The following is a 10,576-nucleotide window of genomic DNA, read 5'->3' on the forward strand; positions in this document are numbered from 1 at the left end:
TTATCAACTCGTCTTTGTTTGTTTGTTTTGTTTTTGTTACAAGGCATCAATTTGTACAAACTTCTGTTTTCTCTCTTGTTGTTCAGTTTTTGTTTTTTGAATTTCCTTTCTGAATTTTTCCAGCTCCAACCAGGCAAACGCCGCAACCAGCCTGTCTAGAGCTCGTGTGTCATCTACCTGCCAACGGCGCCTTTGTGGTAACACGCATTTTTTTTTTTTTCTGGAGAGGGGTGCGTCCTGCGCTTTGATTACAGTTCATTTAGAGGCAGTTAGCGTTTTTCAAGCAGACATATTCAGACGTGAGCGTCTCGCTACCCAATCGCCATAGAAATCCTAACGCGCCATGAAGACTGTCAAAGCGACCGGCCTCCCTAGCAGAAGCTGCAGCCCTTTGAAGTGGCGCGGGACTCGCGTTGGTCAATTTTAATTCTATAGACGGGACAGGCAACTCTTTGAAAGTGAGATTGTGCGTTTTAATGGAGGAAATAAGAGGGGGAACTTGTTTTATACACTCTATACAAGGCCTCGCTTATTGTCAGATATCTTTTATCTTTTATTTTTCCCATGAATGATTCATGCCTCGGCTGCTTTGTGCTGTCGGGCCTTTCAGAGGTAGAGCCATCAGGGGGCTATAAGTTTCCCCATTAGCTCAGTGATTAGTTTATACCAGCCTCCTTGGCCCGCTAGGCCCAATTCTGAGATAACAGTGGACATTTTATAGAAATGTCGGGATAATAAGTGAACAGAGCTACTTCTACTTTTTCATTCGAGTTGACAATGACATTGACGTTTTGCTGACTTATTTACAGTTCACATTTAAAAAAAAAAAAAAAAAAATGTAATCATCAAGAAAGGTACAGCTTCCTAAAATACATTTTACAAAGAGGAGCAATCTGAAAATCACCAGAGTCCAGCTGAGTTGATGTATTAACAGTCCAAAACCCTTATTAATCAAATTCATTCATAAATCATAACAATTTGACCCTGGGTAATTATCTACTGTATATGTCCTGGTATTTTTTTTAAATTAATTAGTAGCAAGATTTGTATATTGTAAATTTAATTTTGAACATCAAGGGGTCTGTACAATCACAGCTGATTCATCTTTCTTTCTTTTTTCTTTTTTTTTTTTATCCATCATGTCCAACAGCACCATGCACCTCAAAGAGAAAGACAGATCACTACAAAAGGCATGCGAGAAAGGGACGTTTCACATTACACAGCCTATTCAAGTAAATATTTTCTTCTTTTACAGAACACAATTAAAAATTGAAAACAAAATAAGATGAACAAAAGTTTGAAGAAGAAAAAAACAAACCACATCAGCAGGGTACTACGCATCACCAAAACTGATATTATTATTCTTTGGTGTTTCTGTAATTCCAGTACAACATTGATACCAGCAAATAAATTACAATGTACAAAACAACATTTTTTTTGTAATTAAAACTACACAACATTCACAAGCATCAGTACAGTTACATATATACAAATCCTACAGGGTCAAAGCCTGTCAGTGTAGACATTTAGGGTCTCAAGGGACTTACTCGTACTCTTTAACGAGCATAACACTTGTGTATTGTGAATAAAATATAGTCTTAAATAGTTCTTAAATATTACAAAATTCCATCCAAACACATGTATTGTATAAATCTGAAAAGGTAAATGGGAACCCCTAAGACACCCAGATGTTTGCTTCCTCTTTTTTTTTCCTTATTGGTTTATCAAAGTTTGTACCACATCTTAGAGAAATCACAAGAAATAAAAAAAATAAAATAAAATTTAAAAAAAAAAAAGCCTCAACTCTAGCCACTAGATTTTGTCCATTAACTATTTGTTGCCACTGGTGGTGTTACAAGCAGTACCATTTGTTTTCCTTAAATGTCTGGAGTATGACAGTGATTGATAGCAGCCCAGTTATTAAACTGGAAGGGGATGATGGGAGGTCACATGAAAGGCGATGTCACTTCAGCACACCAGTTGAGTCTTAAGACATGCATTTAATTAAACCCTGAATATTGCTTTTGTCAAAAAAAAAAAAAAAAAAGGTTAATAAAATAAAAAGGTTCTAATCAGAAATAGGCTCACTTTAAAATTTTTGGTCCTTTCGAATAAGAAGCGAGGATTTTTAACCTCTAATTTCAGCTCTAATGTCAGTTAAAGGTTTTATTTTGACAGTTATGATCTGCGTTTTAAAAAGGTCAGGGGTCACACCCGAGGCATTTCTTCCTCGTGTAATTAGGGCTGCATTGCATCCAGGATAAATGTGTCATAGCTGCGTTTAGCACAATCGTTTCATAACACTACAGTGAAAACAACTGATCAGTATCCCAAGCGCACGGGCCAGCATGGATCTACACACTTTGATGGGTCGACCCGGGTGGCGGGTTTGACAGTCCACGTGGCTGTAAACGGGGCATCAGAGCATTGTCCTCGGGTCTGAATTTCTGAAAGAGTCCTCGTCGTCTGAGTCGGATGTGGGCACATCGCTGGAGGGGGTGTGGAGGTGGTTGGGTCCTCCGCTCCCCTGGCACACGTACCACTCGTTGAGGTTGGTGACCTGAGGGGAGAGGTTCGCGGAGCGGTTCCTGTGCGCCTCGGAGTTGGGCGAGAGAGGGTCCCCGAGGGGGTTTGTGGAGGAAATGTAGGCGACGTTGGTGGAAGGGGGCGGCGGAGACTTGCAGTGCACCTTCATGTGCTTCCGCAGCGAGCTCGGGTGCGTGTAGGACTTGTCGCAGCCGCGGACTTTGCAGTAGTAAGGCTTGTCACTGGTGTGTACGTGCGAGTGCTTCTTCCGGTCGCTGCTGTTCGCGAACTTCCTGTCGCAGCCGTCGAACTCGCACTTGAAAGGTTTCTCTCCTTGAAACAAACAAACAAACAAATAAAGAAAAACCACAACACAGATACGGTCAGTGCAGTGCTGTCAAACGGTGATGGAAACGTCTCCACACACCGATTTTTTTTACATTTCTGCACACATCACAAGATTAGAACTCAGAATTCGTTTTTCCATTTGGCTCCACGGCCTCTCTACAGTCATGTCACGTGGCTTAACGAACCTCCGCTTCTCATCATACCACCTTTGAAGTAAATACGACATGAGGGCATTTCCCCATTAACTGCTCCGTGGAGCAGCTTGCACCTCTCCACTGGGGCTTCCTCCTCAGCAGAGCGTGTTCACTGGACACCTACTACGGAGCGACCACTCCACACCCACTTGTCAAAAGCATTTCTTCCAGCTTGAACACGTGTGACATGCCTTTAGGCCTTCGGGTTACGTGTGTGTGTGTGTGTGTGTGTGTGTGCGCGCGCGCGGGGGAGAGGGGGCACTGGGGAGACCACCAGGAGCACGTTTATGCACCGTGGTGGACTCTGCTGTAACTCATCGCATACACAGACACCTGACACTTAAAATGAAAAGCGTGCTTTTGCTAGGTTTATGGGCGACAGGGGGGGGAGGGCAGGTAGGCTACAGTCGTGGCACAGAGCACCGGAGGTGTAACCTGGACTTTCTGAGGGCTTACACTTTTTTGGTAGATTGCTTCTTGACTTCCCCTCGGGATTTAACGTCACCCAGTAAGGGTTTGGAGGCCTATCTACACTGGTGGCCCGAGGCCAAAGTCGAGCTCTTGTTTGGCCAAAACTCGACCCTCCAATCTGCGTAACAACAACAAAACGAGCATTTGGGAAATTAGTGGAAAGATAGCGTACTCACTTTCTCACAGACTCGCTGTCTTGAACTTTAAGCTCTCTGCAACTCTGTCCAACATTTCACCACGACGCCGTTGTTTTGGTTGGACGGTATCCCCGGATAGATTATATTGCTCCGACAGTAGTGCGGGGATTTTAGCCCGTAGCTCGTACTCCTGGCGGTTAGCAGTAAGACCACTGCTTCACAATAGTAAATCCGGCGTATGTTTAAGGTATCGTGAACCATGTGCACGGCATGGTCGATATGTAAACTGCGCTTTTTGCGTGAACGTCCTACGCCTGAAGATAATTACATTTACGCGTGTCCAAGCGCTGCCCTGCCTGTACGTAAGCACGTTTTACAAATCATATGCCCTAATCCTCTCACGCCTACTCCAGGCGTCTCGGTGAGTAGGGGGAAGAAAAAAAAAAAAAAAAAAAGTTTATATTATGAAAGGAAATGAAACACATTTACTCACCGTGCGAATGCGTCACCGAATAAAAGCGTTTTGCTCGCTTGTGCGCGCAATTACGCGCGGCCGCACTGTCCATCCGTGTGCGATGCGACTAGTACAACGGGGTCGCCTCGGGTAGACCACGCTGCCCGGCGATCGGGGGGGATATTTTTCAGACTACCGTGTGCGAGCTCTACACAATTTAGAAGTACTGACCTGTGTGAGTCCTCTTGTGAATCTTTAAATTCTCCGATCGAGCGAACACTTTTCCACAGCCCGGGAAGGGACACGGGAAGGGCTTTTCTCCCGTATGAACTCGGATGTGATTTATCAGTTTGTATTTCGCCTTGAACGCCTTTCCTTCCCGTGGACATTCTTCCCAAAAGCAGACGTGGGTGCTCTGCTCCGGTCCCCCGACGTGCTCCACCGTGACGTGGTTGACCAGCTCGTGCATGGTGCTGTAAGTTTTCGAGCAGGGCTTTTTTTGACTTTGCTCCTGGTCAATCCACTTGCAGATTAGCTCTTGCTTTATGGGCTGCCGCATGTATCTCAAAAACGCCCCCGCCGCTCCGTGAGGAGCAGAAGCGATGTTCACATTGAGGTTCATGGAGTTGTAGCTGTGGAGAGAAGAGGGTCCATAGTGCTCCGGCCTGTGCCCGAAGTGCTCTGGCCTGCCGTAGATGTCCCCCGGTATACCCAGGCGCATCTGCCCATTGAGGGCATGGTGGTGGGCACCTGGGGACGCCTGGTCGTGAAGTCCAGTAAAAAGTGAATGGGCCCCACTTTCCGCGTGCCCATAAGCACCTGTTGGGGAGATGAACATGCCATGGTGATGAGGGGAGGAGGCGGAACTATGCTGGTCGCCAAGTGCATGCATAGCAGAGGCTGAGAGTTCTCTCCTGAGGATGAAGTCCCTGCTGCTTGAGTAGCCTGAGTGGGGGTGAGCCACGGGGAAACCAACTGTGGTCTGAGCAGAAGTGAAAGATGCCGCGGTCTGGGCTTCGGGATGGCTCTGAATGTGCTGAGATGGGCTAAGTTTGAGAGCATTTGTCTGTGCCATGTGCTCTGGTCCAAATGGAGTGAGTGCCACTCCAGGGTCGTTGCCCAGCTCCCCAGGGTGGAGGTGGGCATGGTGGGAGAGAGGGTGATGCCCCCCTAGCCCCGGGAAGCCTGTCATATTCTGATGAGGAAGGGGTTGAGTCGCTGCCAAATCCGCTAATCTTATCGCCGGATTCCTCTTGCTTAAAGGGGGTTCCATAACTACACTGACAAGTCCATCCGCACTCACCGCAATATTTTTTCACCACACCACGCTCTCTAAAACATTAGGAAAATATGCATATAAGGGGTCTGCAAGTTCTTTTGTCCGGCTTCTAACTCTGCTTGCTCCTTTTCCCACTCTGTCCTCAAGCGATTGGCAGAACATACAACAGTTGGAGGACACAGTGGGGAATACAGTTTAGAAATGGCACTGCGGGTATTGGACGGATTTCGGTGACTGGCAGTTAGGAGAACGAAGCGATTGGCTGTCGTTCAGCGCAGGGGCTCAGCAGGGTTCCGCCCCCTCACTCTCTTTATCGCTGTTGACTCCAAAAAGTTGTACTCGGAGAGTTACCAGCAGTTCTGTTTGTGCGGCTTTTCTGTTTACTGGTGCCGGTGAACGTGGATGACCGAAATGTCAGTTTATGTGACAAGTGCGGCCCAGTGTGTCCGCGGCTTGGCCTGTCCAAGTGTCTTACCATTGGTTTCGTGTCGCCATAAGAAGGAAGGAAGGAAGGAAGGAGGGAAGGAGAGAGAGAGAGAGAGAGAGAGAGAGGGAGAGAAAACAGCCTAAAGCGCGATGCTGGTGAATGGATGTGTGTGTGACTTGTGTAAAACGTGCGACCGTGTATAGATATGTAATAAAGACATCGCTGACGACTCAGAGTTTGTGAAATTTGGACATTTTTGCGGCGACCAAGAGGCATTCGGACAACGCGCAGCTCTTAGGACATAACAACAGTGATTTATCAGGAAAATGTAAAAGGACAAGAGCGCAGGGCATTGCAAGGCTAAATTGTACAAAGTGTTGAAACACAGTAAAAAAAAAAAAAAAAGAATAAATTAATTAATTAAAAAAAAAAAGCAAATAAATAAAATTAAATTAAAAAAACATCCGCGGAATAGGGTTGCGTCTGCTTTGTTTTTTAAAATCTATTATTTTAGGTGTTGTTCATTTTAACCTCCTCTCTTCGTAGCGGTTATTAATCATCATCATCATCATCATCATCATCAGTATCATATGGATATGATTCATTCTCTCCGTAGGTTGATTTTAAATAGCCTAACGTGACTGCTGCACTCGAATTTAAAGGAGGGTAGTGTAGGCTGTCATTCCAAGCATATGCCGAAGTTTGGAAAAACCAATAAAAATCTTTTATTCTTTTATTTGTTCAGCCGTTTTTCACAATCCCATAATCCCTAAATGAACTTAAGTCTTGGGTTAGATGTATTAGAATTCAAGGCAGACCTTTGCCAGAGTTAGAAACGCCCAACAGTAAACTAAGAGTATTACAGCCTAATATATCATTTTACTTCAGTGAGTTTCTTCCTATAAAAAGGTTTCGTGTATTTCTTTTTTTTTTCCAGCAAATAAACTAAACCTTATTCACCAGTTTTTGTGATCTTGGTTATAATGGGGTTGGCACGCACTTGTTCAACTCCATTTAAGTTCACTTCATAAAACGGATCACGCAATTTTGAATAGTCCCTGTTGACAGCAGGACGCGTATCTGTCATTGATATGTCTCAATTCAAACACCTTTCCAGTCGATTTGTGATAGCTGGCCTCAAACTCCTCAAATCCTCGTCTCTTCCTGTAGTGCGAAGTTTTCTTCACTTGAACCGGAGCTGGCCTTTAAAAAAAAAAAAAAAAACAACAAAAATAAAAAAACAAACTTGAAATATATTAATCAACACAGTTGAAATCAGCAATAATTGATTTCCAATGTGTAAGAGAGAGAGGGGGTTTCCATGTTATTGGCCTGTTGCGAGTGCTCCTCTGTTGAAACTGATTTCTGAACTTGATAAGGAGCAACTGAGGCGAAGGCTTTGAATAGACATTTTATGTCAGGACCTCTAAAAACTGATGCAGAACATTTTGTAGTCTTACAAAAAAATAACACAGGAATCATTTACAGCCAAAGAAAATCGTTTGGTTTGTCTTTCTATACCGGTGTTGAGATTACTTCTGCCTGCTCGTCCATCAGTTCATTGCCTATTTAACAGCTGCTCGTTTTTCATTGTACAGGCCCAGATGGCACGTCTATGTCATAGTTGTATTTTTTATCAGAACTTGAAATTTACAGAAAAAACAAGAAACAAACAAACAAACAAACAAAAACAAAAAAACAACAACCCATGACCACATTTGTGTCCCTATTCTCACCGGGATTTTTATTTATTTATTTTTTCAATAAATAAAATATGTCCTGCTCCAGAGAAAGCTTCTGGAAACCCATAAAAACACAGAGGAGCAGTGGGTGCATTGTTTATGATGTGTTTGAGGGCCCCTGTTCCGCACATATTACATTAAATGCTACAATAACTGGGACCTAATACATACCCATACTAAAATAACAAGAATTATACGTTTGATGATCATTTCCTCCCCTAATTTTTCATATTTTGAAATGTAACAAGCAGTGACGAGGATTTAAATAACACAAATTTCTTAAAATATCCAAAGTAATAAAGGGAAACTCAAACTGTTGACTTATGGGTTCCAAATTACCTAAAGCTGTCGATGCCTCAGACGAAAGAGGGGGACGTCTTAAACCTCTCTCTCCCTCTCTCTCTCTCTTTCTCTCTCTCTCTCTCTCTCTCTAAAACAAAGACGCTTTGTCATAAACAGGGTTATTTTACCAATAGGAGTCAAGAGGGCAACATATGTGGTCTTAACGGGTCATAGGTCAAACATCCATGAAACACAAGGTCACGGAAGCCACACAAGTAACCTTCCAGTGTGTCAACATATTGATATTGTCAGATAACAGAGGAGGAGAAATATGCCTTTGGCGCCCCATCATAAAATACAGGCGAAGCGACCTTATGTGATCAAGACTATTGTCTATTGATAACCTTTGAAAACATGCGTACAGCGTGAAAGCTTTTAGCTACTTTTTTTTTGCCAACTCTTAACTTCAGATCACATTCGGAGTAATATTTCATGTGATTTATACTTTACATCTGTAGGCCGTGTCTCAATGTGTGCTGCTGCTCCTAAAACCTGTTGAAATACTGGTCTTTGGGGGATTTTCAATAGGCTAGACCCCCTTTCTTCTCCAAGCAGGAGGGAAAACCCGCAGCCATGTGCCTCTACCCGATTGATTTTTTTTTTTCTTTTTAAATTCTCTTTCGCTTTTTCCCCTATCTGGGGACGGTTTTGTGGTTTTCCAGAGAAATAAAGAACTTCTTATAGGGGTCGGCAGACGTGACTTTGAACTTGGATCAGCTCCTGCGTTTCCTGTGGTGCGGGTCGAAATAGAGTTGGAAGAATGGCACACAACGCTCAGCCTGTCCCACTCTGAGCTTAGACGCACACAATTTCCCAAAAAAAAAAAGTTTTTAAAACCTTTCCCTCGCCTTCCCCCGTTATTTGACGTTCGGAGAGCACCGGAGAGCCGAGAGGGGCAGAGAATGTTGTTGTGTGTTGGAACGGAAGAGCTGGTGGGATTTTGATTTGGTGAAAAATGTAAGTAGACTTCCTTTGACTCGTACTTGAATGAGCAGCTGTGGTGCATGGCCTGTATATCCCCATCCGAACGCAGAATCCAGTGCATGCTTGTTATGGAAAGTTGCCAGTAAACGAAGCGAATCCGTGTTTAAAAAAAAAAAAAAAAATGACTTCCCTCTGCCAGTTATGCTTGTTTGTGCCTTTTATGGGAACCAGAAAGGAAATCACACGAAGAAAGTCTTAGTTAGCAGTGTGAAAAACAGTGGCTGTATGGAAGTGGTCTATTGTTTTTCTCGAGGACATCGTTTTGGGGTGTAAAACAGAACATTACACAGACCCAGGCTTCTGGAGAGCACCACAACACCGGAACTCAATATCAACTAGAGACGTGACTTTTTATTTCTAAAACTTTATTTTTTTTCCGAGGTCGGGAAAGGGCTCGACCCTACAGGTCACCGGTGACTTACTTGGATTTAAGCGCAGTTCGCCGTCATGGCATGTAACGCAAATTGGTGCGGTGACTGCGAGAGCCACCGAGGAAGCGGCGCCGGCAGCCCGTGGAACCATTAAAAGAACCAGCAACCACTGGTGGGCTGCCAGTGTGAAGCAGTGGAGCAACACTTAAAGGCCCCAGTTGTGGTTCCACAGCCAGTGGAAAAACCACTGGACTCCATAGTGGCTCCAGAGTTTTGTCAGATTAGAGGGATTCTATCAACATAATTTAGTAATAGATTATTATGATATATGAGCACTGAAGATCTATAAATGGCTATAAACGGATCGGTTTATTACGAGTTGTACTGATGTTTAAAAACAGGTGTCTCGGCAGTCCATTGAGTTTATTGAAAAATAATTTAACGCAAAATTTAGTTTTCAGTTATTATATTAATACGGTGCCTGTTGGCCACACAGATTCTGTGCGCCCTTCAGAAGTCTCTGGGACCGGATAAAAGAATTCAACGTCCAATCAGTGTACGGCGCTCGATGGATGTGAAGGTGCCTGCGCATAACCCCAAGTCTCTCCTGCAGCCAACGGTGACGCGTCTGCTGAGCATTTTTTTTTTTTTTTTTTTTTTTTTTTCGCGTTTAGCGGATAGTGTCCCTCCGGTCGTCACGGCGCTTAATTGTCACACATCTAGGAGCACGCCTCCGCGAGGTTACAGCGCAACAGCGCGACCCCCTTCTTTTAGTTTGCAGATGTAAAGTGCGTCAGGCTGCTGCGTTTTATTTTGATGAAGTGTTTCCTAACCCACCACACATTTTTTTTTTTTCCATCCTGATTTTAAATATTTCCCTTCCCGTTCTCCAAACTTATTATATCTCATCAAATATCTCATATTTATAAGTCTTTTTTTTTTTTAAATCTTCTATACATACTACAACTTGGCACCTACGAAGCATCAACAAACAAAAACACGCTCGCTCCTGTCTCTTTCTCGTGCTCCCCTGCGCCCGCACCCCCCCCCCCCCCCCCCCGAACGTTCTCCTAAAAGTAGGCGGTAATTATTAGCGGAAAATGGCGTTGCGCTCCTAAGTCGCCGGAGCGCTACCTGCTATTGGAGGGGCACCTGGGATTGATGAGGCGCGGTGGCCAATGAGACTGCGAGGAACGAATGAACGGGCTCCAGTTAAAGGGGGCGGAAGAGGAGGTAGAGCCAGTCCACGGAGAAACAGGGACCCTCCGCGATAAGCACGGGCGAGCCAGAGAAATAAACAC

General features: G+C 44.2%; 1 protein-coding gene across 1 annotated transcript; it reads right to left on the minus strand.

Moving 5' to 3' along the window:
* Positions 1-924: 924 nt before the first annotated feature.
* Positions 925-5,427, minus strand: zic5 (zic family member 5 (odd-paired homolog, Drosophila)). Its single transcript, XM_040148609.1, has 2 exons — positions 4,362-5,427; positions 925-2,859 (listed from the first exon to the last, which is right to left on the minus strand). Exons 1-2 carry the CDS (start codon positions 5,401-5,403, stop codon positions 2,420-2,422), a joined length of 1,482 nt encoding a protein of 493 aa, XP_040004543.1. The 5' UTR covers positions 5,404-5,427; the 3' UTR covers positions 925-2,419.
* Positions 5,428-10,576: the final 5,149 nt, after the last annotated feature.

The sequence above is a fragment of the Xiphias gladius genome, chromosome 16 (assembly GCF_016859285.1).
Source record: "Xiphias gladius isolate SHS-SW01 ecotype Sanya breed wild chromosome 16, ASM1685928v1, whole genome shotgun sequence".
NCBI lineage: Eukaryota > Metazoa > Chordata > Actinopteri > Istiophoriformes > Xiphiidae > Xiphias > Xiphias gladius.

Excerpts from the sequence above, each read along its gene's own strand:
- zic5 (XM_040148609.1), bottom strand. The coding sequence starts at position 5,403 with ATGGAACCCCCTTTAAGCAAGAGGAATCCGGCGATAAGATTAGCGGAT. Across the intron at positions 2,860-4,361 it reads TCACAAGAGGACTCACACAG|GAGAGAAACCTTTCAAGTGC; the intron begins GTCAGTACTTCT and ends GTTTGTTTCAAG.